The sequence below is a fragment of the Ictalurus punctatus genome, chromosome 7 (assembly GCF_001660625.3).
Source record: "Ictalurus punctatus breed USDA103 chromosome 7, Coco_2.0, whole genome shotgun sequence".
NCBI lineage: Eukaryota > Metazoa > Chordata > Actinopteri > Siluriformes > Ictaluridae > Ictalurus > Ictalurus punctatus.
The window spans coordinates 13,652,600-13,680,450 of record NC_030422.2 but is presented as its reverse complement, the minus strand read 5'-3'; the positions used below and the strand labels follow the sequence as shown (position 1 = coordinate 13,680,450).

The following is a 27,851-nucleotide window of genomic DNA, read 5'->3' as shown; positions in this document are numbered from 1 at the left end:
TATATATATATATATATATATATTGAAATGCATGGAACTGTTCAATCTAAACACACTGTGTTTAACAAGGTGCTGCTCTAGAAGTCATGCTTCATAACAGTTACCTTGATCCCCCCATAACAAGTGCTCTGTTTAGTGCTGAATGTGCGACCTACTGCATTGCTGACCCCATGCAAAACGATCCCTCTGGTACTTTAAACCCTGCAATCCGCAGCAATCAATAACTCTCACCAAAGACTGCACTGTACAAATACGGATGCATAAAAAGGTGCTTAGGCAGGGCTCTACGGTAACAATTTCTTTAAGGAGCACAGTCAAAAATTTAGGAGCATGTTAATGTGCCACAATATAACACACAAGTAGGCATGAGAAAACTTGAGCTGGTCAATTATGACAGAATTTAGGAACATACTGTGAGCCATGACACATTAATTTACCTTCTAATAAACTAAATGTAATATTTTCAGTTAATTTTACAGACTGTATGCAAAAAACAACCGTTAACCTGTTCCATCTTGTAAACAAATACAAAAACCCTCAATAATCAGTGTTTGAAGTCTGCTCCTCTTAAATATATTTTAAGCTACACTATTAGACATTTTCCACTGTCATGGTTCTGGGCTGGAGTCAGTTCTCGAACCGCTCTGTGTGTATTGTGTATATATCTGAATAATCTCATATAGGATGTGACTGGGTGAGTCATTTATCCATCAGATGCAAAGCGCTTTAGTTCAATGCTGCTCATTAGGGATGCTCCGATCAGGATTTTTACAGCCGATACCGATTTCTGGTCATCTTGATCGACCAAAACCGATCCATCTTTTTTTTGTTTAAGCTTTAATCAGGTCTGTCATAAACAGTTAAATGTAAGATCTCTGCTCATGGTCACTGTTAATTGAATTAAAGTAATAGCATTGATAAATGCTAGTTAATTGATAAATAAACAAGCAGCAAATATTTATTTTTAAATATCTGAAGCAATAAAGAGTCCTAATTAAAAGGAGACTAATATTAAAATGATCCGTTTTAGGAAAATGAAGGCTAATAGCCTTCCAAGGAAATAGCTTACTAAGCTTAATTTTAAATTGATTTTAAATGCAACCCATAGTAATTAAACATTATTTCATTTCTCATTATTTATATTTTATGAATTTATTATATAATTTTTTTTTATATTCAATGATTTATAACTTTATTTATAACATTTTCTGTCTTTACATTTGATAATTTGTTTGTTTGTTTATCAGTTTTAGATGGTTTCCCCAGGACAGTGTTGCCATGTCTGCTGATAATACTGCTTTTTTGGGGGAATTAAATCAGAACATGGACACTGGAGTTGATTTTTCTAGTATATATCTGGCAACTGTGAGTTTAAATGAAGTAAATGTGCTGTCAATAAGAGTTGGTGAAGGAGAGGGGTAGTGTACTGTGTTTACAGACTGAACAGTTGTTATTCTTGATTATGATTGGTGAGGAATTATTTAATAAATAAGTTTGAATTAAACCCACCTTGTAGTGTTAGCATTATTATTAATTTACTCCGCCCGACGCCGCTGCGTGTACACGAGCATGTCACAGTCGCAAGTTCAGGTCATTTTGCGCGATCAATAAAAGACTTGTGAGATCGGCAAATTGAAGTGAAAGTAACTGTAGCTAGATGCATTTTGGACTTGTAGTTTTTATTCTGATTGTATTATACAACTCCGACCAGGTCACTCGCACCGGTGCGAATATATTTTTTTTCACAGTCGCACAAAGTACTTTTCAGTCACAAATGCGAGTGAAATGGTCGCACTGTAGAGCCCTGTTAGGTCCTTCATTCGTATTCAAGCCAGTGACATCATTCCACTGTGGGAAACAACTTTACTTTTCTCCAACTCCAAGAAGATCATTGCTTAATAATTGAAATCATGTTGTGAAATCAAACAAACAAAAAGTGCACAGAAAAAATTGTATCAAGCTTTCATTCCCAACTAAAAAGCTGTGGAGATCATATTTTGGCTTGTTCCAGCAATCTTCTTCCTGAGTGCAAGAAAGCATGCCACCCTCACTGTTCATTAAACCTGGTCAATCTCAACCTTAGTGTTAGTCTGTGCTACATGACTGTGATCCGAGCCTGAGAAGCAGTTTTCAGCGTGGACGAAGTGTAGCGTCGCTTGGCTGTAGCTCTCCACTGCCTGCTGCTTCTCCTCGGCACTGTAGTTCAGCGAGTGAGGGTGGACTTGCTGGATGTGCCTCTTGATCGTGCTCACCTTCAGAGTCGCTAGAGTGGTGCGGCACACCATGCAGATCAGCCCGTGCCTCCTGCAGTCGTAGTCCATCAGGTACTCCATTCGCCAGCGCACCTGGTAGTTACGCCGCTGGTCCTTGCCTGGGTAGTGGACGTTTCTCCCGATAATGGGCGCGGACATGATCTTCGACCTCTCCCCGTCTTCCTTCTTGATGCCACGCTGCCAGGCGAATGGTTTTATGGAAAACGTCTTGCTTTTAACGGGTGCGTCACTGGGGGAAGCTTTAACCAAAGACAGAGAGGAGTGGTTAATCGAAAGTTGTAATAAATGTACCAAATTTCATTGCAGGAATGAAAGTTATGTCTCTTGTATACGAGTCATATTATGGATTAAAGGAAGAGTCTAGTTTTTTCTCTGAAGCCTAATCTCTATTGACTGCATATACAGTATATGCGCATTTGTGATTTCAACAGTCAGTAATGTTGATACGTTTCCCCGCACTAAATGAAGAGAAAGGAAAACCTGTTTACGCAAAACTCACTTATAATGCAAGTCTACGGACATACTAAATATTTGGTTAAAATGTTTTTGGAAAAGTTTTCATGTATCCTTGGGTCAAATGTATTTGGGGAAAAAAAAAAAGCTCTAGCTTTGTCCTTTAGGAGATGCATCCATCCATCCATCCATGCTCCATACCACATGCTACACAGAGTCGTGGGGGAGCCTGGGGGCATATTACAGAAATGTTCTATCTCAAGTCTTAAGTTAAGATCTGATCAGTTAAATTAGTATTTTTCACAAATTCGTATTACAGAAGCAAATCTTAACTTGATTTACGATTCTTATCTTTCAAAATCTTATCTCTATTTAAGAAATCTTAAACTGCTCCATCGAGTTCGATAATCAACTCTCAGGTCTGTTACCAAGCAACCAACTACAACCAACAGCTGTGATGTAAACTTTCGTAGCAATAGTAAATCACTTGCACTATGACTGGTGACGGTTCGCTGGTCGCAGTTCTTGTGCTAACTGCATTACAATATTTCATGGACGTCTGTAATTATTTATCACTGTTTTGCTGTCAAAGCACAGCACATCATCTGGGTACTCCAAAAATCTTTCCACCATCAAACATCACAGTTCTTCCTCTTGCATCATTAATAAATGTAACGGTGTCCTCGGACATGGCTGTTGTAATGTGACTGGTATTGTTGGCTTTAAAATAGATTTTAAATTAGGACACTTTTAAGGATTTTTTTTTTGTCATGTTAGGATGCTTCTGTAATACACTTTTCCTATCTGTATTTAAGATAAGATAATGCACTTAGGAAATGTTATTCTGTAATAGCTGTTGTCCTAAATGAGGTACTAACTGAAATTTCCATGGTTACCAAACAGATAAAATAGGATTCTAAAGTTAGGATCTTTCTGTAATACACCTCCTGGAGCCTATAATAGGGAATTAGGGGCACAAGGCATTGAACACCCTCAATAGGGTGCCAACCCATTGCAGGGCACAATCACACACACATTCACACGGGCAATTTGGAAATGCCAATCAGCCTACAGTGCATATCTCTGTATAGGGTAGGAAACCGGAGTACCCGGAGGAAACCCCTGAAGCACGGGGAGAACATGCAGAGAACCAACACAGGATGGAGGAAGGATTCAAACCCCCAACCTTGGGGGTGCGAAGCAAGTGTGCTAACCACTAACCCCCCCCTTTATAAACCTCTTTAAACCATTCTCTTCTGTATGTCTTCGGTTTTAGCTTTGAATTCACTTTATGATGCAACTTAATGAACAACTACCCTCTGACTTCCGTTATACGGGTGTTTTGAATAAACAGTTTCATGTTCTTTTCTCAGTACAGAGAGATTTTCTGACATTCTTGCCTGTGGAATTTTGCTACAAATGTGGTGGATAGAGATTAGGCTAGAAAATCTGGAGTACTCATTTAACCGCTTTAGTCTTGTAATGTCATGAGGCTAGAAACAATTTTAGGCTTAGATCAATTCAGCTCAGTGTTCTGCTACTTCACCCAGTGAAGTTTGTGTCTTTACCCTGTTGTGAATGTGTTTCCGGCTCCTCCGTGGCCACCTCCTGGGTCCAGGCGCTGGCTATGTCTTCTCTCTCTCTTTGGCTGAGATAGCTGGTCTCAGGGTGACAGTCCTCTATGTGCCTGCGAAAGCTGCTGACTCTCACCACTGGCAGCTCCTCGGAACACACCATGCAGAAGCAGCCTGGCATGCTTGGAGGCCCAATAGCAACCAAATAATCCAGCCGTAGATGCCATGGGCTGCCTTTTTTTAACCTGCTGTTAGGGGTGTGGTGAGAAGGGTCTTCTGATTCCCTTCCCGACCCTCCGGATGGCTCTGTGATGTGCTGGAGAGAGTCAGGCTCTGTGGCAGGGAGCGGTACTCGTCTGTTCACGCTCAGGTCTTTGGTGTCTGGCTCTGTCTTGATATAGTCTCTTGCAGAGTCTGTGAAAGGACATATATGGAACGGAGATACAAACATACCTTAATTCATAACAATGACATAAAAATAGCTGTGACACTGTATACTGTATATTGTGTGTTCTCAACTCCAGAGCTGGAAGTGTAGAGATGCCACAGTACATAAAAGACAGAGCGCAAGGCTGGTATTGAGCAAGAAGGAGTTAGTTGAGGAACATGTGACCAGATAAAAAGGAAGAAAAACAAACTAGATGGTGTGTGACCTGCAACAGAATATGTAATGAGTGAAACCACATTAAATTAGAAGATAAAACTACTCAATCTCCAATCAACTTCAGTCCTGCGGATCAGTCGTCCAGGATATTTCAAAGACCTGATCCAACACATAAACAGTTTAATGTTTAGATGACGATTTGGTGTTTTAGTGAAGGGAAATCTTAATGATGCAGGAGAGTGCCTTTTTTTTTTTTTTAATAGCCCTTTCCTCATACATCTATTCTTTTCATGTTCCTGTTTCTGTTTTTTCCCCACTTCAATGCATCCTTTAATTCCAGTCTTTCACTTCCTGTGGCTTCTCTACACTTTCCTGTCCAAAAGTTCCAGGTGTTCTCTCACCCTGGCTTTGGGCCCAGCTCTGCAGGACTCGATGTTTCTCCCCTGCACTGTACACCAGTGAGTTGGGATGCTGCTCCAGCACATGCCTCTTGATGTGGTCGAGGTGAAGCGAGGGCAAGGGACGGCTGCACACCATGCACACCAGCCTGCCCACCTCTGCCTGGTACTCCATTAGGAACTCCTGGCGGAACCAGGCGTGCAGCGAGTCGTTCACGTAGCGCTCTAGTATCTCAGTCAACACACTCTGAGTCTCCTGAGCCGATGAGGAGCTCACCACGCTAGGCTCAGACTGGGACTCAGTTTTAACTATCACAGCACTGCCAGGCTTGTCTGGAGGAAGTGGGGAGATTATGTCATATCTGCAGCGTACATCTACAATGAGCAGTATGTTTTATAATACTGCATGTTTGAGTAAACCCTCTTTATAGAGAATACATGTCATATGTAATATATCATTAATACATTTTAACTTGAAATTTAATCCTTTTAAGCTATTTGTTGTATTGTACTTTAATCTTTATTCTCATTATTTTCTCTTTGTCTGTTGTGGTTTTCTTTTTGTCATTTATTTTTGCTCTGTAAATTCTGCGCAATATAAATAGAACTTCCGCTTCTTATTATTACATATGCACATCCACCCTTACAGATTTGACGTAAATACAATATATAGGCTTCTTGGGCCCACTGAAAAACTACTTTAAAGTCGAATCACACACCTGTCTCACTGGCACATTCAAGCGTCTCCTCCGGCTCTGAGGCGATGGCTGAATCTGCACAAGATGTCTGACTAGTCTCTAGATTCAGATGGTTCTCCCATCCCGAACGGATCACCTCCTTATCGGACGCGCTCCACAGCAACGAATCGGGATGCTTCTGCCTGATATGTCTCTTAATGGTGCTCAGCTTTAGAGTGGCTAAGGAGCTGCCACATACCATGCAGATCATCCCATTTCTCTTGGGGTCAAAGTCCATCAGGTACTCGGTTCTCCAGTGCTCGTGGTAGTAACGGCGGTGGTCTCGACCAGGGATACGACTGTGGCCAGTCCGTGATGCCCAGCCTGCTTTGGCTGGAGATGTTTTGTTTCTAGATGGCCCCAGAACAAGGGACAGGAGGGAGGGTGATTCAGGGCTCTCCGAAACACTCCAGTAGCTCGTCCCTGGTGAGTCCACATGAGTGATCAGACTAGCTTGACTGTCATCTCTATTGTGTCCATTGGTCATGTCATCTTCACCTGGAGCAAAACAAAAAGAAAACATATCAACTTTAAGCTCAAGTTTATATTCCTATGACCTGTTTATATCAAATCTGCATACATATGTTGTAGTCAGCCAGGATAAATGACAGTAAATGACATCATAATTCCCTAAAATAATAAATGACAAATGATCTTAAATTATGTTATCTGGATAATATAAGGATGTAGTATATTTGCAAGATAAAAAGATAATTCCGATACAACTGGTGCAAATCACTCTGGAGTGTCATGTGGAAGTAGAGGGCCACAATTTGGTGATTTTCCTGCCTGGGTAATCATCAGGTTTAGTCAGCGTATTACTAATTAACATCTGACTGATCAACTTAGTTAAATGACCACGCACGGGTGCCGTAGGAATTTGTCAGTTTAATCCACTGCCCTGGACAGTTTTATTCTAGCACCAGGCAGTTTTGTTATGCAAACTATGCTGTACTTTTATACCCAAACAGCCTACACAGCTTTCAGGTTGCCTATCCTGGTCATTTTAGTTGTTTTTTTTTCCTGCTTCCAACACACCTGATTCAACTAATCAGCTAATAAACAGCTCTTTTGGAGTCGTAGTGAGGAAGATGAGCATGGAAAAACACTAAAAACGCAGCACAGAGGGCTCTCCAGGACCAGGGTTGGGAACCTGTGGCCTGTCCGAACAGCGGCACCGTTTACTTCCGCAGGGACAATCGGTAGATGCGCTCATTTCCGCTGGGTGGCGACTGCGCACCGCTGTACAGGCATGGCATGGCACTGGATTCCGCCTTTGTTTATAGTGGAGCCCATGAAGGCAAGGGGCCATGCTGCTGTGCGCTATTGTTCATCAGCCGGATTAACGCGGCAAACACACACTGCTCTTCGATCTGTTTCAGCACTCTGCTTGTGAACGCGGCGGTGTTTACCTGCTGCGAGCTGTGCCGAAGCGCCGAAAGGCGGACTGGCCTCCTCTTCCTCATCCCTTATTATCAATGAGAGGCTTTCCGTCTGGACCCCGGGCTCCGACTCCCTGCACTCGTTTTCTTCCATGCCTAGCTGATGTTAAACCGACCCAAGTCCGCGCTCCGCGTACCAAACGCTGTTACGGGCGCAGTATTTCGAAGAAGCATGCGCTGATCGCTTGTGAAAGCAGCAGGAAGACGCATTCGCCTGTAAGTGTAAGTGTGCGCGGTGTCGCTCTGTGTGCGCGGTGTGCACGCGGCTCAACTTCACTCAACTTTTACGCGTCCACGCGAGTTTCAATTCGCACTTCATCCGATCGAAGTACTTATTAAATAATCATCAAATGTTCCAGATGGCCTCCTGTGTGTGTTTTTCAGAGGCTCCGCTTGTCTTCAGGGTGGGGAGCCGAGCTTTGGGGCCCCTGGGGCTCCTTAAGGGGCTCCTGGGTAAATTTAAAGAGACAGTATGCGGTCACGTGGTTTCCGGACGGGGCCACTCAGCTACTGCTGTACAGATACAGTTCAGATCAGCTGCAGTACACCATTTCACCTACAACAGATTATCTGTAATCTCCTGCAGTTCAGTTTAAGCAATACAACAGTTTAGACTTTGGCCTCTTAGTTATGTATCTGCGATTAGCAAAATATTTATTAATGTGATTTTTGATCAGGTTTTTTTTTTTTGGTCAGTGTTTATATTTGCTTTCACAAAAACGTCTAGTTTTGGTACCATCCCTCCTATATATTTCCTCTGCCCATGAATAAGAAATCATGTCTAGTTATTAATGACCATGTCTAAGAAAAGCCCTAAATGCTAGAACATACAGAATCAGTTACTACACAACTGGTTGTATTCAGTATTTCAACTGAATTCCTAACCTGCACTGGGAACATCTGTCAGTTTACACCATTTTAAAATATTTTCACACACTTTGAGTTGTTTTACAGTGTAACATTTACAGAATTGTATAATGCCATAAAGTATTAGATTAGCGACATTATTAGCAGTAGTCGCTTAGTGGTCATTTTCTTTCTGTCACACTTAGTTAAGTGAGTCTTGTGCTAATTAGTGTATTCGCCAGAAATATATGGACTTAACTGCATGATTGCATATTCCTACTTGTTAGAATTCACTTTATATCATGAAGTTAATATCTAGAATTTTTTCACGTTTCAGGTTTGTAGGTAATTCTGTATATTTTATATATACATATATTCATCACAATCACAATTACTCACACATAGTCAATCACTTTGACACTAGCTACAGATATTAGACATTTGAATTATTTTTCTTTCATGGCATGTACTGATAGAAACATTGTTAAGATAGAATGCTAGTGTGTGTGTGTGTGTGTGTGTGTGTGTGTGCATCATGCCCAGTGATGTATTGGTGCCCCATCCATGGTTTAGCCCCACCTCATACCCAGTGTTCATAGAAGAGGTCCTGGATTTATCCCTGACCAGGATAAAATGGTTAAAGAATGGCCATGGGGCACAGTGATTTAATCCGGGTGCACACTGTTTGATTTTTAATAGCTGTTTGTGACTGTTGCTTGTCAGACTGTACAAACATGACCCCTGCTGTAAGCCATATCACATTGGATCTTAGTTGTGATTAATGCCTCAAATCTTCCAACACTGCCAAAATTTAATCAAAGGAAAATTTTGATCACAGCGGCCATTAATCTGCTGTCGGGGAACATGTCAAACAAGAGATCAAAGACTACAGATTTTGGCCTAGGATTATAGGAATTTTGGGCACAAAAACAAGGGTTGGGGGTTTGATTCCCACCGTGGCCCTGTGTGTGTGGAATTTGCATGTTCTCTCTGTGCTGCAGAGATTTCCTCCGGGTACTGCGGTTTCCTCCCCCAGTCCAAAGACATGCATGGTAGGCTGATTGGCATGTACAAAGTGTCCGTAGTGTATGAATGGGTGTGTGAATGTGTATGTTATTGTGCCCTGCGATGGATTGGCACCCTGTCCAGGGTGTACCCCGCCTCGTGCCCAATGCTCCCTATGATAGACTCCAGATTTCCCCGTGACCCTGAAAAGTATTAAACGGTGTAGAAGATGGATGAATGGATGGATGGATTATAGGAATTTTTTTAGAATTCTCAAAATTTGTCTCAGTCGAACAAATCGTGGCCAAAATCATACAATGTGAACCCTGCTTTAGGGGTTAACACATTAGGCTCACTCCTCTAGGGTTGGGGGTTCGAATCGCACCTTAGTCCTGTGTGTGCGGAGCTTACATGTCCTCCCCGTGCTTTGGGGGTTTCATCAAGGTACTCCAGTTTCCTCCCCCAGTCCAAAGACACGTGTTGTAGGTTGATTCCAAATTATCTGTAGCGTCTGAATGCATGTGTGATTGTGCCCTGCGATGGGTTGGCACCCCATCCAGGGTGTCCCCCACTTTGTGCCCCGAGTTCCCTGGAATAGACTCCAGCTTCCATTGCGACCCTGTGTAGGATAAGCGGTGTGGAAAAATGCATAGTGGATATGGAAAAATAACTCATTAATCAGTTGTTCCACTGATAAAGAGCTTGATGGATGGTAAATTTCCTAATGGATTTCTTTTCTGTTTACAGTGCATTGTCGCTTTAAGAGTGCTCTACATTTCCGCGAATACGCGCAGTAGCAGTAGGGCTCGAGCTCTCACATCCTGGTACTTTGCACTACATGGCAGCAGCGGGAGAGAAAGGGTGATCCGGGAAGTGAACCCCACTGTCCTAACTGGACTCCCGTCTAAGCGTCTGTAAACAGTCCAGGGAAGTTAAGCCTGATCGCCAGGTAATACACGTGCATGTATATATATATTTTTACACACGTCTTAAGCAATCGCTTTCAACCGCCGCGTGATTTTACTTCAAAGGCGGCAGTGAGCGGCCGGAGAGACGCGAGGACAAGAGGAGGAAGAAGAATTGATAACATTGTAGCTGTTCGGTTCCAGACAACGACCGTGTATTGTTATTTTTCACAGCGCGCTTTTCAAGTCGTTTATTCAATAAAGCACATTCGTGTAGACATAATAATAACAATAATAATACAATAAATAAAAGAATGAAAGAGAGTCGACGTCAAAACAAATGATTGAGACACTGGCGAAGAGATGCGATTTAAAGTGGCTGTGTGTGTGTCCCCTATGCATCCGCTTCACTATAACTGCATTTAGCAATTTTTGTTTTCGTTATTTTTCTTTCTTTCGTTTTCTTTCCCTTTATTTGAATTTGTTTACCTTTCTTTCTTCTTTTTCTTTCTTTCTATTACTTTTCTTTCAAGCAACACACATCATAAGCAGACAAATACGTTATACATTTGACTAGTTGGCAATAACATTCAAAATGGCGGAGAATGATTAATTAACCGTCTCAAACATGCAGATTTGTATATTGATATACCAAAGCAGTCAACTGGCTAGCTGAATGTAGGCCTACTGTAGATAAATAAAATGTCATGCGCCTATACGTGTATGTATGTAGTAATTCTTCTGCCTGAAAACAAACAAAATAACGAACTAGACCCCCACCCCAAATGCAAATACTGCTCATAAAAAGTTGTTATATAGACAATATGAGCACAAACTACAGTAACTACAATGCTTGTCTGTAGGATTTCTAAGTGGATTTTTTAGCCGTACATTTTTCGTACAATTTGTACACTATAGCATATAAAATTGTATGAAGTGTGTGTGTATACACTATCTATACTAATCAATTTCGATTTAGCATGTGGCCAAATATTCAGATTTAATCTAACTTTATTGGATGTTGCAGATGAATTTTAAGGTATACGTCCGTAACTGAAGCCAGAAGTACAGACTGGAAACCAAAGCAAAGTCTTGTAGTAGTATTACAAATAAACCCTCAACATTTATATCATTTGGCAGACGCTATTATCCAGAGCGACTTATATTTATCTTATTTGTACATCTGAGCAGTTGAGGGTTTAGGGCCTTGCTTGAGGGCCCAACAGTGGCAGCATGGCAGTGCTTGGGTTTGAACTCATAACCATCGATTAGTAGTCAATCATCTTAACCACTGAGCTACCACTACACCGTACATACTTCAGTCTGTCTTGGATTGAGTTGGATTTTAACGTTACTTAAATTTGTATACCATTTAAATATTTCTACACTCTCTACAACAGAGCAAACATAGGTCTGGTCACTTTGTATCAACATAAAACAAATGTCTGAATGTTGGAGGTGCTCATTACAAGTTATGCAATAAAAACTGATTTGGTTTTTTGTTTGGTTGCAGGTTTTGCTCTTGGATGCAGTTTTTGGAAAAATAGGAACCATGCTGCAGTCATTTACTGTAAGCCTAATTTTAAGTAAACACAGGGATGAAGACAGCCACAAATAAAATATAATGTGACTGTTGCAGAGAAAGCATCTGTCTTAACAACAGACACCTTCTTTGTTGGATTTGATGTGTACATCATTAAACTGTGGTGAGGGAGCAGGGAACAAACAGTAGGTATGTCTAAGACAACGACCTTGATGAGGCACCGATACCGGCCTGTGTCGGAATTCGATGAAGTCACTCTGGCCTCTAAAAGGGAATACTGGAGGACTAAGAAAAGGGAGCAAAGAGCAAAGCTATCCAAGGCCAAGAAGAAGGTTAAAGCGCCAAACACAGGAATCTGTAAAACTGTGTGTAGAGATGGACATGTTCCACAAACGTCTCGTTCTGAATTTAGACCTACTTTGCTTAATAGTGATGGTTCATACCAAACACGTGTGGCACAAAATCAGACCAAGGGTATGGTGATTTGTAAAAAGGAGATGAAAAACTTGACCACTGAAGAATCAAACATCGGTGCTTCCATGGCCAAACTTAATGGAGCACCACTCACCAAGGGCTTACCAGTGCCTGCAGCATGCATAAAGGTACACCCAAACAGCATAACACCTCGACATACACTGAACAGATCATCAGCCTTTAACGGCAACCTCTCAAGCATTTCTCAGAGTGCTGTATCCCAGCTAGCACCAAAGTGCAGCAAACAAGCCCCTCAAATTAAATGCTGTGTAACACCCAAGTCCTTGGCCTTTGTGGAATGCAAGTTTGATAAAGACCAGCACATCCTAGCAAGAAATGGTACCAATACAAATAAAAATGCTGGTGCCAATGTTCCAGTATGCAGCATGGTCGTGTGCAAAACCACAGAAGTGGCCATGACTGAAGAGGAGAAAGCTGCTAAACGTAGGGAGAACTGGCGTATCAAAAAACGAGAGCAAAGGGCAAAACGTGCCGAGAAGCTGAAGATGGATCGAGAGAAGCTGCAATGTTTTGAAAAAGGACAACAGGAAACAGAGAAGCTTTCCTGTGCTGCCCCAGCACATTCATTATCCGCTGTGAACACAATGGCTTTGAGAGGAGCCAAGCAACGTAACTCTGTGATGTCTGTTGACTCAAGACAGAGTGCTGGAAAACCATTACATTATGGAGTCAGAGTGGAAAGAGAGAAATTATCACCCCCAAGACCCTATAAACCACAAACAGTGGTTTTAAAACTAGCTGAAAGGCACAGGTTACTAGCCAAAAACCTCTCCTCTGTTTCAGTTTATAGCACAAATCAATTTCAGGATTCAAAACGAAATCATATGGCCATATCTTCAGGGGTTTCTTTGCAGCCTTTAAGATCTACCCAAGCAATTGGGCAATCCAAAATGCCGCAACAGAAGTTTGTCCGAATTCAAAGGCGGCGTGGTCTACCACAAGGGAATGAGACAGCCGAGGAGCGACTTGCCAAGCAAAGGGAGTATTGGCGTATCAAAAAGCGGGAGCAAAGAGCAAAGCGTTCTTTGGCATTGAAAGGCCGCTTGAAGGACCGGGATGCATTTAACTGGCGTGCAAAGCGATACCAGAGCATAATGGAGCAAATGCGAAAGACACCAACAGGCCTCCAGAAAATGTCACAACCAAACAAAAACACAGTCCTCAACACCTCTAATCCTATTAGTAGCTTTATCAAAGAGGATGGCACAGTAACGGTCACAATCTCACATACAGCTGAGAAGGGTCCACCTGCCATAAGCTGCAGTTTATCAGCTGTGAAATCACCGGTGTCATCTGGTCCACCTATGTCACAAAATCTCATTAGGACCAGAACTAGACCTGTTCTACATAGCATTCCCAATAATACAAATATATCAACAAATCAGCGACAAACTCGAAGGTCAACGGGTCAGAACATTACTGCTTTTGATCCTGTGGTTGGCTCAAAAATAACCAGTGGTACAGAGGATGCGACGATTCTTACAAGCTCAACAGAAGCCACCCAGACTGAAGACCTAATTGTAGAGAATAGGACAACTTATAAGACAGAGTTGAAGAGCTTTGATTCCTGTTCAGATGTTACCCCAGGTTTGGTCTCAACCCCATGTGATGCCACAAAACAAGAACCCATTTATCCTTCAATAGCCATGGTATGTTCCCTCACAGAACAAAATCAGACTGTGAATATTAAAGAAATAAAATCTGCACCATCCTGCCCTGAGAATAGTGCTGAGGCAGAGCCTTGTTCGAATAGTGACAGTCAGTCCACCACTCTCTTGGTGGTAGCATCTATGAAAAAGCTCCTGGAAGAATCTCTTAACTCAGTAGGTGACCTTAATAGCTCTTCTATAGATAAAGGTGAGCTTTTGCCTTGTAAAACTGAAGATAAACCCTTTCTTCAGGAGGAGAAAGAAACAGCCAGAAAGCCTGACCTTACAACAACTCAGGAATTCTCTGCAGACACTTACTCTTCTGTAGTGGTCAAACAGAGTCCATCTCCTTGTCATTCTCCCCTGCAGGCACATGACTTTTCTTCTGACGGTATTGTCCTTTCATGCAGTGAGTCCTCAAGTCAGCTTCCTTGTACTGCCACGTGCTTCAGTAAAGGTCCACGAGATGAAAGATGCGAACTGCCTGTGGCTGTGTGTGTGACCCCCTTACACAGGGGCACTTCAGTACATAGTGGAAAAACATCAGGACCCCAGCGGAATTTTCCTCCTCAGGCCCGTGGAGGTCATCAGCTAAATGAGAACAGTGATCTCCAAAGAAAGAGAGAATACTGGCGAGTAATGAAAAGGCAACAGAGAGCAAGGAAGGCCAAAGAGATGGAGAGAGGAACAAATGCTCTGCATTCTTCACAGGTATTGCATCTTACTTCAGTTGTGCAGATTGTGCATTGTGGAGATATTCCCTGTAAGTGTAAATAAATTGAGTATCAAAATAATCTTGTCTTTTTTTTGCTGTTTTCTTTTCTCTTTCATCAAATACAGAGGAAATGTGGCACCTCTCAAGTCATTCACCCACCTGTGGCTCAGAAGATGAATCACACAGCCCTAAACAATCCTGTTATTTTACCCAGTGTCACTTCACGTCCCACCCGGCCTGTGTTAAGTCCGACTGCATCATCTAACCAACAGCGATCAAATGAGGCAAGGCAGCTTTTGTTTGAAGGACAGAAGGGTAAGCCTAAATTTTCAGAGGTGTCTCAGGTGAACAAATGGCAGCAACAGGTTCAGGGAAATGTTCCTACTTCAGCCACCAGACCAGGTACTGTGACCTCCATGCCAATGAGTCATGTAAAGCTGTCAGATCCTCGAATACAGACTAGAGGGTCCTCATTGACCAAATTAAGAAGTAATCAAAGCCAATTAAAGATAACCGCAAATAAAGAACTAGATCCCGATGATGTTATACAAAGGAAGAGGATGCACTGGAGAATAAAGAAGCAGGAGCAGCGAGCTCGGAAGGCGGCACGGGAAAGAGCGCTCAGCCACCAGACATCACTCAACCAGTCGAGACATAGCTGGTCAAACAACGTTACACATGTAGTTCAAAGGTAAGTGAATATGTAGATGTATAAAGTGCTGTAGTTCCAGCAGCCTAACATTATTTACTTTGATTCAGGGGCAGTGGGAAATCTGTGCCTATGTTAAACCATGTTAAGAGTATTTAACTGACTAATTCATAAAAATACAATAAAAATACACACCATTGACCTTCTACCTATTTTCATATGAGCACCTCAAGTTATATGGTTATGGTATGGTAATATGGTACAATATACACTGACTATAAAAATCATTCATCCCTTAAACATTTTTCTTTTTTAATTTTCTTACAACATGGAGTTATGTTTTTGTTTGTTTACCCCCAATAAAACCAAATTGTCTTTAATGTAAACATGAAAAAAGAATCGCTTCTAAATGCGGTTAAAAACTGAATATTGTATAAAAATGAAAACAATTTTAGAACCAGTGTTCATCTATCCAGAACTGGCTGACCTCCACAACTCGGTGCAAGCTGAGTCAAACATATTTTATAAACACTGTGCCCAAAAATTGATGGATCTTTTGTCAGGATAGTAAATTTAGAACTTAACACACAACAGCATGTGTTAAGTTTGTCCAAAAATATCTAGTAGAAATGAACAGGGAAGTGTATTCTTCTCTTCAGCTACCAATTCAAATGAAGACGTCTAACTTCCCTTTTGACATGTATATTTTTGGATGTGGGCTGTGTTGGTAAGAGGAAACAAACAATGAAAATAAGAATATGAGGGTAACCATGGTGAAAAAATTTTTCTTTTCAAGCAGCTCTTTCAGTTGCTGCAGTAGGGTTCAGGCAACTGTCCTGGTCCATAGAGAAAGAGGGAGACAATGACACACCTATAAAATATACAGATCCATCATGCAGTATACATGTTTTATAGTGATAGACATCAGGAATGGATAAATCAATAGCACGTGTGCTTGGGACAAGCAGATTACATATCTAGGCTAACCGTTTCCCATTGGACAGGCAGGTTCAATAAGCTGTTATTTAATTTTAATTTTCACTAACTACTTTTTTTTACTTCACTTATTCAACAAGCACCTCAACCTGTCAGCACATACAACTCTTTTCTTGAAATCTGCTGCACTATAAACATGCAAAGGAGGAAGTGATCTGGCTGTTGGTAGAACCTATTTTCACTACGCATATTAATCAGCTTGGATGAAAGCCAGATCATCTTTTCATAATCAAGGGTAATAATGTGTGTGCAAACTGACAGAATACAGCACAGTGCAACACAAGAACTATAACTTGAACACAAAAAGTCATGTTGCATTTAAACACTTTAGTGACGCGAGCTCAAATGTCTTTACATGTGACAAGAGAACACCACAGCTCAGACTCAACACCAAACTCTTTTTGTTGAGGGTGGAAACATGATCCTTCCTCACCAGAAACATTACAAGGAGAGGATAAAGTGGATATGGTTATGCAAAATCAAACAAGGGCAGGCATTCGAGTATTTGCTTATTTTCCATAGTCTGTATTAATGCACATAAGTAGCTCCTCTTACTTTTGAGTTAAACCGTTAGTTGCTAAGAAAGTTGCACTGCCTGGGAAACCAGTACAAGCTGGTAGTAGCTTCATAGCTTTATATAATCCCTTCAGAAAATATTGCAACAGCAAGGCCAATTATTTTGTTTTTGCTATACAGTGAAGACATTTGGGTTTGAGATCAAAAGATGAACATGAGGAAGTATATTAGAATTTCAGCTTTTATTTCCTGATATTTACCTCTAGATGTGTTTAAACAATTTAGAACATGGCACAATTTTAGGTGAGCAAAAGTTTTGTAACAGAAAGTCTTAATGTAAATAACACTAAATATTTGGTTGCATTAATACTTGCTTGCAATAACTGCACGAAGCCGGTGACCCACTGACATCACCTAACTGTTGTGTCCTCTTTTGTGACAATTTTCCAGACTTGTTCCGCAGTTTCTTTCAGTTGTTTGTTTTGGAGAGTTTCTGTATTCAGTCTCCTCTTCAGGTGGTGAAATGCTTGCTCAGTTGGGTTAATGTCTGATGATTTGGTAACTTGGCCAGTCTAAACCTTCCACTCATCATGCCCCCCCACCCACAAGAAAATGCTTTGTTGAGTTGGCAGTGTGTTTTGGGTCAGTGTCTTGCTGTATGATGAGGTTCCTTCCAATTAGATCGGATGCATTTCTGTAGACATCATCAAGAAAGATTAGAGAGTGTGTTCCAGAAGCAGCGATGCAAACCCAAGCCATTACGTTACCTCAACCATGCTTGACCAATGAGCTTGTATGTTTTGGATCATGAGCAGATCCTTTCTTTCTCCACACTTTGGCCTTTTAATCATGTTGGTAGAGGTTAATCTTGGTTCCAGAACTTGTGTGGTTCATCTCTGTATTTCTTTTTGAATTTCAATCTGGCTTTCCAGTTTTTAATGCTGATGAGTGATTTGCATCTTGTGGTAAGGGCTTCTACTCTTGAAAGTTTTTCTTCACAGCTTTCGTGATGTTTGTCATCAACTGCTGATTTCCTTGGCCGATCTGTTTGATGTCTGGTTGTCAGTACACCAGTGGTTTCTTTCTTTTGCATGAAATTCCAAATTGTTTATTGGCTGTGCCCAATGCTTTTGATCGATTTTCCCCTCTTTTCTCAGCTTCATATTGGCTTGCTTTTCTCCCATAGACAGCTCTCTGATCTTCATGTTGGTTTATCCTTTTTAACAACAAATGTGATCTTCACATGTGAAACCCACAGCTCAAACCAAGAGTAGACAATAAGAGCTCTTAATTGTTTAAACAGTCACTCTAACAGGGCACACCTGGGTAACAAGAAACACCTGTCAATCACATGTTCCAGTATATTTTGATCACTCGAAAGATAGGGGATTCAAACAAAATGTGCCATGTTCTAAGTTGTATAATACATCTAGATGTAAATATCAGGAAATAAAAGCTGAAATTCTGATCTATCGTCCAATATTCATCTTTAGTTCTCAACTAATGTTGTCAGTGTATAGAAAAAAAAAAAAACTAAAGACTTTTCCTTACCATTGTAATAATTTCAGAGGGGACTGTATGTTAATGTCATCATTTGACAGTCCAGGTTTTTTTTTTTTTTTTTTTTTTTGCTTTGTAGCATCCCACCAGAGAGACTGGACTACAGGCCTGAAGAGTGTCAGACTACATCAGATAAAGGTATAGCATTCCCTAACTTAAAAGCTTTTATAAAGAAAAACATATAATTTTTGTATTTCCTTCTACTATTATCATTGCCCTTCACCTTTTATTGTTCACAGACATTTAAAAATGAAAACATTTATTAGTCTGAAAACATTTTCATGGTCAAATACAACTGCTACCAATCTAATCTGCCAGCCATTAACCTTGAATACAGTTTTTATGAAGCCAATTTTGATTGGCTCAACACTTCCTTAAACAAATGATATTTGGTCAATTTTGGTGCTTGGTGGAGCTTTCTGATGGCAGTCTGTTGCCTTTACTCATCTCTAGTGATCATATCTCTTTCCAGATGAAGCAGAAGTATGTTATCTTGCTGATGATGATGATTGCTCAGATGAGCCCTTGTCAGAGGACAAGTGGAGAAGCACCTACCTCATGGATTATGATCCTATAAACCAGCTGCTGGTGTGCATGGTGTGTGGGGAACAGCAGTACACCTTTAGTGCAGAGGGAGTGAGAGCTCATATAGAGGAAACCCACCCTGGCACTCTGTCATTGGAAGAGGCTGAGCGTCAACGCATCCTAAAGGCCTGGGATGAACAAGTGGCAGTGAGGGAGCGCTTCTTCACCAGTCAGCTGTGGCAGAACAGCAATGTCCTCAAAGGTAATGAAATGTATTGATTGTGTACAGTTATTTATTTATTTTACTTTTAAGGTAATTGGAAATCATTTGTACCAGTCCCATAACAATGCTGGTTATCTTGTTTACAGAAGAGAGCTCGAGGCACACGGCTGAGGTCGAAGTGATTCTGGGCCAAGATGACAAAGCAGATCAATCTAAATAAGTCTTGGTTTGCCATCAGAAAGCAAGGTAGTGTGAGAAATGACATTCTCCACAAGAATGTCAAAATCCAGTGCTTTCAAATCTGAAATGTATTTGTTAAGCAAAACACAAAAGCACAGAGGGACTTTTGAGGCGTACTCTGGCTGAGCATGTTAAAGATCTTTTTTGAGTAAAAACCCAACACATGGTGTTTCCATTTGGATTGTACTGCATTGCTGAATTACAGACTTTTTCTTAGAAAGGGGACAAAGTGATGCATCCAGCATAAATGTGTGCAAATGATTTCAATTTTATACGCTTATGTTTACATACATGTATTCGTCTGTGTTTAACATTCAACATTAACCTCCATTGCTGTTTGTGTTCTGGATCTTTCACAAACCGAGGAGTCGCATTCAAGATACTGTAGACCTCTTCAATGGGATGCTGTTTCTTTCACTCTGGTGCTTATCCTTTCCTATAAGCATTGCCTTCCTCTTTTAATGTTATTATTTAATACTACATACTCGTACACCGTGACCTGTTGCGTTACATGGTGATCTCACTAAACCATTCATGTTAATGGTGTTTAAGTGTGCATTTGCTATACCTGCAGCACATACTGTACATATAGCAGTTACTTCTGTTTTAATAAAAGCCTTTTTGTTCTGGGGAAAAGAATAAAGAAATTGGTATGCATTTTACTTTCTGACTCTTGTCACATTGGCTGACAAACTACCTTAATTTGCTTTCAGTACAGATTTAATAACATTATTTTTATATTAAAGTCTCTTTATGAACAGACTTTAGTGTGGCTAATGGAAAAGACAATTTAATAGAGAACAGAAACTAAGCATCTTAGCTGTTTAATCACCAGATTTAGAGGTTGATAATAGAAATTTTAAATAGTAAACTTTAAGGAACTCAGTAAATGAGATTCTGTTGGATGACGGAGGCATGAAAGAAAGAGAAAAGACGTTTTATATAAACATGTACCGTTATATATAGTCACATGCTTTGTATCCAGAAATGTATATACACAAGTTGAGTGTTACTATGTATTCTTGGATGCTTCTAGCTTGTATGCTATAGAAGACATAAACGCTTTAAATAAGTTGCTATGGGATGGGGGAATTGGAATAGTGATTAGGGGGGGGGAAAGGAGATTTCATTTATACTCAAGCTCCAGAGCAGGTTTAGTGGTTTTATGTTTTAAGTTTTATCTTGAAATTTCATTTCATTTCATTGGGAAGATACCTCTAAAATGTTTGGAGGGGTAAATTAGAAGGATGGCAAAGACTGATATCTGAGTAATGGGAAATGGAAATTTGCTTCTCAAAATGAAAGATTTTGAAATGTTTTGCAGTTTTATCTTAATCTTTAGGAACATAAATGCATAGTATGTTTAGAAATTCATAGTAGTAGTAAAGAGGTATAATATAAAAAAATAAGATGCACCAATTCTTATTTGCTTAACATTAAAACATAAACCAAACTGAAATTCACATTAGAATTGTATTGGAACAGTAATCTGCTTTTAATAACTGGTTTCAGTAATACAGCTTTGAAATGATATTTATACACTCACTGCCACACATCTGTTGCTAATCATACTTAATCAAAACTAATACAGCACAGTTGACTTTCATTTCCTTTTGCATCATATGAAACTAAGACTGGAAACCATTCCTAGAGCTGCTGAACTTATGAAGACAAATGTAAATTCTTCAGAAATCTCTTGTTCAATGTTCTCGCACTGATAGCTTTTAGCAAACTCACACAACCAATACTATGCAATTACAGGCAATATGATCAGTCCGTTTCAAATCTGCCGAGAAGATAGACTGTTTTGGGTTAAAAGTGCCGTCAACAGGGCACCTTTCTCATGAAATTGCCTTAACACCAGTCTCAATTAAATATACTTTTATATGTTACAGTCCATCTTAGTCAAAGCTGCCCAGCTCAATGTGAACTGAAAGAAGGAAGAAAAAACAGTCGTATCTGAATTGAGAGCGAACATAAAGCATCGTCTTGTAACCAAATAATCTTAATTTAGTTAACAAATAAGGTTATCAGCATTTGGCTACTCAAGGGACAAACCAGGGGACAAACCAGAGCCCAAGACCTTTGTCTAGCCCTTGGATAAGTTCCAAGAACACACACTCCATTGACTGCTGCCCAGTCACCGCTTCATACCCTGTGAGTGCAATACTTCTTCCTCTATGATGTGCTCCTCTTCAGCTCCCGAGTGTTGATTTTGTTCAGAATCATGGTGAATATCTTCGACTTTCTGCAGTTCTCTGAATCCAGAATCCAGGCGAAACACAGTGGGAACCTGCCCTAAGATTGGGTTGTTCTCCTGCAGCCCACTGATCCACTGTGCTAGTGTAGCCTGATCACCCTGTCCGGTCATGCACATGGCATAGACTGCCCCTTCCACCACTGAACAAAAGAAATCAGACATCACTTACACCAGTGTATCCGATTCTGTTGATTTGCTAAATGAGAATATACTGTTAATCAGAACTACACAGTAGGGTTAAGAAGGTTTTAAGCATATGTTATGTTTAACTGACTATAAACACATTTTGCTGAACACTGTTAAAGCCACATATTCTACGGCAGATGTAGATGCATTTACTTTATAACTTTATGAACACTTTATGATTGTCGTCTATGCTCACCATCGTCCACATCGAAGCTATCATCATCTCCCAAGTCTCTCTTAAGGTCAAGGTCAATACACTGGGGATAGAACAAGCTCTGCTCTGGACCAATCAATTCAGGTTCGAGCTCCTCCTCTATCTAGATGGGGAAAATAGTTATATCAATTACACTACAGCATTGTGATTGGTCATTAATGTCCTATAACAGGACAGCTCTGACAGTACGCACAAGTCACGTTAATGCCCTTATTCTAATACGTTTCTATAGTAACAACTCGTTCATGTGGACTTGTATGACGAATGCTGCACATAATCTAAGGCTAATAATAAACAGATTTTAAAAAGTAAAACGTCTAATTGTTGATATGTTGAAGCTTTCTGTAAGGAGATTTATTCAGCATTTGTTGAGCGAGTATCAGCGCTTTGTAAGTCGGTAACTTTTCCATCATGGTAGAGTCTTCAGGACAGAGGACTTTGCACTCTCAGACATTCCACGACATTAAATGTAACTAAAACTGATCAAATTTACTATGCGCCGTTCATTAATAAATGTAAAAATGAAATCATTGGCAAATTTCTCTGGTATAAGAGGAATACGACACAGCATCACACAACCCCATAGCTGATTATTTTCCTCCAACAGTACACCATATTGTTTTTTATTCCTTATATAACTTTCCTCTATATAGCAGTAGCTACAGTCGAGATCATAGGTTTACATTCGCCTTGCAGAATCTGCAACATGTTACTCATTTTAAAAAAAGAGGGATCATAAAAATTGCACTTTGTTTTTATTTAGTCCTGCCCCGAATGAGCTATTTCGCATCACAGATGTTTACATATAGTTCACAAGACTAAAAATAAAAAAATAAAAACTGAATTTACACAAACGAACCAGTTCAAAATTAACAGCGAAATAAACAAAAGTGTTTTGTTTAAGCGACATAAGATATTTACATGTTTCCTAGAAGACAAAATAACAACAGTTTACACTGATCATCCTGCTAAAAAGTTTACACCCCCTGGCTCTTAATGTATCATGTTGCCTTTTTGAGCATCAGTGAATGTTTACACCTTTTTGTGATAGTTGTGTACGAGTCTCTCAGTTGTCCTCAGTGTGAAAAGACGGATCCCAGCATCATATAGTTGCTGTTGGAAAGGGGTCACATATGCAGAAGATGCCGGAAAAGAAAAGAATGTGCGGGACCTGGAGGATTTCTCTGAAGAACAGTCTGCAGTTTAACTGCTCAGGACAAACAAGGGACTCATGAACAACTATCACAAAACATAAAAAACAGTCGTTGAGCATCCAGGTAACGACGCACAGTATTAAGAATGAAGTGTGTAGAAACTTTTTAACCAGTTCATTTGTGCAGATTCAGTTATTATTGTGTCTTGAGGACTACATGTAAATGTTATGTGAAACAGCTTATTCAGGACAGGACTAAATAAACACAAAATGCAATTTTTATGATCCTTCTTTTTTTTTTTTTATTAAAAACAATTTGCAGATTTTGCTAGGTGTGTGTAAGCTTATGACTGTAACCACTAACAGAACCATCATTATTTTTCATTTGCAGGAGAGTGAGATCTATTTATACCACTTTGTGCTAGATCTCTGTAAATGTACTAAATTGCATGGCTTTGTGTTACTGGTGTAGTAAAATATCCACAGGTCATTTAATATGATAACTGACATTACTCTACAGTATATCACATGAGGGAGCTTGTTCTGTAAACAACATGGCACAATCATTCACGTCCCTTTTGAGGCAGCAGATGATTATCTGAGTCGCTGTAGGATATCTCTTATTTTGAAACTTGTGGATCAAAGGACAGAACATTGAGTTTCTCCAAACAAGGACAAATGATAAGATAAAACAGGCTAGATCTTTATTTAGTTTAAACGAAAAGAAAACCTGAAATGATTGGAAGCCTGAAATGTCTTTGGTAGGCCAAGCACACGTAATTATCACACAATACTCATTCTTACAGTACCTGTTCCTCAGGGGGGATAGGGTCAGCTCTGAGCAGATAATAATGTACACAGGTCTTCCTGAGCCACAGAGGAAAGGGGCCTTCCACAAACACAGGTCTGCTTGGGTTATGCTTGGCAAGCAGGGTGCGCTGCTCTGGACTCTGGATGCCTGTTATGAGGGCAGAGAATGAAGGATATATTAAACATATATTAAACACCAAATTCATGGGTGAGGATATAATGTATGTTCCATTTAATGCTTTTCAAATCTCAACTAGTGTTTACAGGAAGATTTTTTTAAAAAGTCAATATATCAAGCTGTACAAAGTTGTCTTAAAGTGTCAGTGGGCTGGGAAAACATTGAAATTCTGACATTTGTATTAATATATACAGTCCCCTCCGAAAGAATTGGAACAGCAAGGCCAATTCTATTGTTTTTTTTTCAATATAGTGAAGACATTTGGGTTTGAGAGCAAACGATGAATGAGACTATGGATTGGAATTTCAGCGTTCATTTCCTGATATTTAAATCTAGATGTGTTAAACAACTTAAAACACGGCACCTTTTGTTTGAAAACACCCATTTGTTTTCAAGTGATCAAAAATACTGGAACAAGTGACAGATAGGTGTTTTTAATGCTGCAGTGGTGTGCCCTGTTAGATTGTTTGTTTAAAGAATTTATAGCTCTGAATGTCTACTCTGGGTTTGAGCCCCAGGTTTCACTTGTGAAGACAGCATTTACTGTTAAAAAGGATAAACCAACATGAAGACCAGAGAGCTGTGTTTGGGAGAAAAGCAAGCCGTTTTGGGACTATGGTTCTGAAAACTAAAGACTTACCTGAACGAAATATGGTTCACTTTTGTATTTATCCTAACATCCAGCATTTTTAAGTGTGGTTACTGTGTCCGATTGCAAAAATGAACTGATTATGTTTATGTCCATTTTGCTGTGGCAAGTAGCTATCTAAAACCTTCTGACATTCTGAGGTCTGACATTCACTGTGTGAGGGAATCACACGTAGCTACCGAGGTTTTAGAAATCTTTAGGCAGCCTTTTTTCCCTTCTTTTTTAAACGCTGTGTTTGTTAACTGGCTCCTTTGTAAACTGACGCCTTACCCAACATTATCTTTGTAGGAAGAAATCCTCTGCAAGATTAAAAAGTAAAAAAAAAAAAAAAAAAACATTTCCATGTCATATTTAGATTTCTGAAAGCTGGGATGTAAAAATGTATGAATAAATTTGGCCAAAAAATTATTTGGATTTTTTGGCTGTTTGCCAGAATTCAGCCACAGCGACATTTGATGGGTTTTCCCAAACCAGCACAGGTCATTCATTCTACAGAGTGTCTGAAAAGTCAGGACCCAATGTATAGTGTGTAAAACTACACATACTTCATTATGTATTTATTTGTATGCTCTTTGTATGCGGACATCCTGTAGTATAGTATCAAATCAATCTGTCATAATTTATGTTAGAAGACAATAAAAAAACACCAGTAATTCATAAGGTATTTAAGTGTCTATGTGATGATACTAAACAAAGTTTTGGACTTATGCAAATCATCAAAATAAGGCCTGACGCACAACGGGTTTCATACCAACAATATGTGGGTGTGAGATCTCCTCTCCTGCCTCTGTGATGTGTGTTGAGGGAAGCTGTAAGTGGACAGAGCAGATCACAGAAAATGAACACCTGAACAGCGACATTTGCCTCAACAAAGCAGGAAAACCAGTTTTACAAACAGGTCTTTAAATCTTTACATACAGTAGTGTTGTGAGCGTAATAGGGTTGTCCCCATTTCCTTCAACTTTCTTTCCTTTGCAAAGCCACATCACTGTAAAAGCAACTTTATTTTGCATTAAAAACAAAAGAACGTCTTTTGATTTTAAAGCAGGGAAGGGCAAGAGATTGTTGCGTAATAGAGGGTACTGATTGTTTCATAACATTTCAAGTCTTTTTCAACAGCTTTTAGAATTCCAGAATTTCATTCAATTTCAAAAATTAATTTCAGCCTCGCTATTATTTATGACACGTTAATCATTCATTCACACACTACAAAGCTAACTCAAGGTGTTTGTTTATTTATTGTTCTTTTAATGCCATGTCAGCATCAATTGCTATTTTCCTGACAAGATCAAGGTAAGTAAAACAGGACATTCCTTCAGTTTTTATAGTATTACAACAATAAAATCTTTAAATAAAATTTCACCAGTATCAACAACGGCAGCTATATAAGGTCCTTCACTTTAATATTCAATTCTAGGACTTGTCCTGGTGAGACATAACTCGAGGTGTTAAAATCTTCTTTTCCGTTCATAAATGCAGTGGATGCCTAACAGACTGGCTGCTCTTAGTGGTTACCTGATAAACTGTAATTTTAGCGTCCAGGTCATTAGCGATGCGGGTGAGGCTGAAGCGGGAAAGGTCCACTGGGTCTTGTGGGAGCTCATGAGGCACTGGGAATGGATTCAGATTCTTGAATTTGGGAAACCAGTACATGATACGTTGGTACTTCCTCATTGGGTGGCTCTTCTCTCCAAAGATCTGAACCAGGAGGACTTTAGTTTCCATGTTAGGCATAATTCCTGCCAATATATAAGAAAAATAAATATCACAAACAATTTGTCAGTTTCCCATGTCAGACATTGTACAATGAAACCAGACTAACCACAAACACACATCATAATCCATCCATAACACTTATCCTACACAGGGTCACGGTGGAGCCTCTCTCAGGGAACTCGGGGCACAAGGCAGGGGACACCCTGGACAGGGTGCCAAGGGGCACAATTGCACACACATTCACATATTACAGACAATTTAGAGATGCCAATCAGCCTACAACATATGTCTTTGTACTGGGGAAGAAACCAGAGTATCTGGAGAAATCCCCCGAAGCACAGGGAGAACATGCAAACTCTGTGCACACAGAGAGGAGGTGGGATTCAAACCCCCAATCCTGGAAGTGCGAGGCAAACACACTAACCACTAAGCCAGCGTGCCCTCACAATTCATAATAATTGTGTAATAATGAATTATATAACACAGCACATCACCATGTTTTTTTATAACAGTGGTGAAATTGTAATAGACTAAGTAACTGTTATTAATATTAATAATTCATATTTTAAATTCAGATTTAATGCCATCTTTCAGTGGATAATACTGGTGATCAAACATGTTTGTTTCTTTGTTATTTTTAAGGAGTCCACAGAACTTGTTATAGTGTTTGCATTGCATTCTACAGTAAAGTTTGAAACTAATGCTGCCTGCATCTGAAGTGCGCTTTGTAATTTGCCACTGTAACATGTCATCTGGATTTGGAATGTGTTGGTTTGACATGAACAAATACTAATATGTCCAATGCGACTTGGTGTGTAAATTTCAAATATGAATAAACTTAAGATGATGGCGGTGCCATATCGTATTATATTATATCCATGATATAGCGGTACAAGTCCTCCCCATGAAAAGAATTTGATGATATAGTTGATGGTATTGATGATATAGTTGATGAAGTGTTTACGCGCTGCAACGTGGGCTTCTCATGCGTAGGACGAGAACAGGCAGGGAGTTCAAACCCTAGATGAGGAAGAAGAATTAATCCCCCCAAAAAAGAGGCTTCGTCCATAATACAGAAGTGGTCCGGATAGAGAAGATCAGCTGTGAATCAAACGTTTGTGATTTGTAAAGTGTGTCAAAATGCCGTATCAACAAAGGGTGGAAACACGTCAAATTTGTTCCAAAATCTCAAGCAAAAAACACTGATCACTCTATGCTGATTTGACTTGTGGCCAAAATAGAATAGTGTCGAATGTTACTATAGTCATATCATCATTTATATCATTACTGTGAAAAATACCATGAAATATCATGACATAGTTTTAAGTCTATATCTC

The 27,851-nt window shown here is 39.9% G+C and overlaps 3 protein-coding genes across 7 annotated transcripts in view; 1 reads left to right on the top strand and 2 right to left on the bottom strand.

Moving 5' to 3' along the window:
- Positions 1-31: 31 nt before the first annotated feature.
- zfta (zinc finger translocation associated) lies at positions 32-7,584 on the bottom strand. 3 transcript variants are annotated; one of them, XM_017471819.3, is made up of 5 exons: positions 7,452-7,584; positions 6,022-6,537; positions 5,306-5,635; positions 4,295-4,714; positions 32-2,512 (listed from the first exon to the last, which is right to left on the bottom strand). In XM_017471819.3, exons 1-5 carry the CDS (start codon positions 7,573-7,575, stop codon positions 2,058-2,060), a joined length of 1,845 nt encoding a protein of 614 aa, XP_017327308.1. In that variant the 5' UTR covers positions 7,576-7,584; the 3' UTR covers positions 32-2,057. The 3 variants fall into 3 exon arrangements, with proteins under 3 accessions (XP_017327308.1, XP_017327309.1, XP_017327310.1); XM_017471820.3 differs by lacking the exon at positions 7,452-7,584 and adding an exon at positions 7,078-7,224; XM_017471821.3 differs by lacking the exon at positions 5,306-5,635.
- si:dkey-28a3.2 (uncharacterized) lies at positions 7,561-20,010 on the top strand. Of its 2 annotated transcripts, none has more exons than XM_017471813.2 (7): positions 7,561-7,697; positions 10,080-10,281; positions 11,751-14,635; positions 14,765-15,330; positions 18,440-18,498; positions 18,833-19,147; positions 19,255-20,010. In XM_017471813.2, the coding sequence occupies exons 3-7, from the start codon at positions 11,972-11,974 to the stop codon at positions 19,326-19,328; spliced, it is 3,678 nt and encodes a 1,225-aa protein (XP_017327302.1). In that variant the 5' UTR covers positions 7,561-7,697; positions 10,080-10,281; positions 11,751-11,971; the 3' UTR covers positions 19,329-20,010. The 2 variants fall into 2 exon arrangements, with proteins under 2 accessions (XP_017327302.1, XP_017327301.1); XM_017471812.3 differs by having other exon boundaries at positions 7,564-7,703.
- Positions 20,011-20,819: 809 nt separating this feature from the next.
- The window catches only part of ecsit (ECSIT signaling integrator), a 9,537-nt gene continuing 2,505 nt past the window's right edge, over positions 20,820-27,851 (bottom strand). For both annotated transcript variants that reach the window (XM_047156782.2, XM_053681275.1), the window contains exons 4-8: positions 26,314-26,537; positions 25,550-25,607; positions 23,971-24,119; positions 21,991-22,111; positions 20,820-21,748 (exon numbers count right to left, since the gene is read on the bottom strand). In XM_047156782.2, coding sequence (XP_047012738.1) covers positions 21,489-21,748; positions 21,991-22,111; positions 23,971-24,119; positions 25,550-25,607; positions 26,314-26,537 — 812 coding nt within the window. In that variant the 3' untranslated portion in view covers positions 20,820-21,488. The remainder of the gene's footprint in view (positions 21,749-21,990; positions 22,112-23,970; positions 24,120-25,549; positions 25,608-26,313; positions 26,538-27,851) is intronic.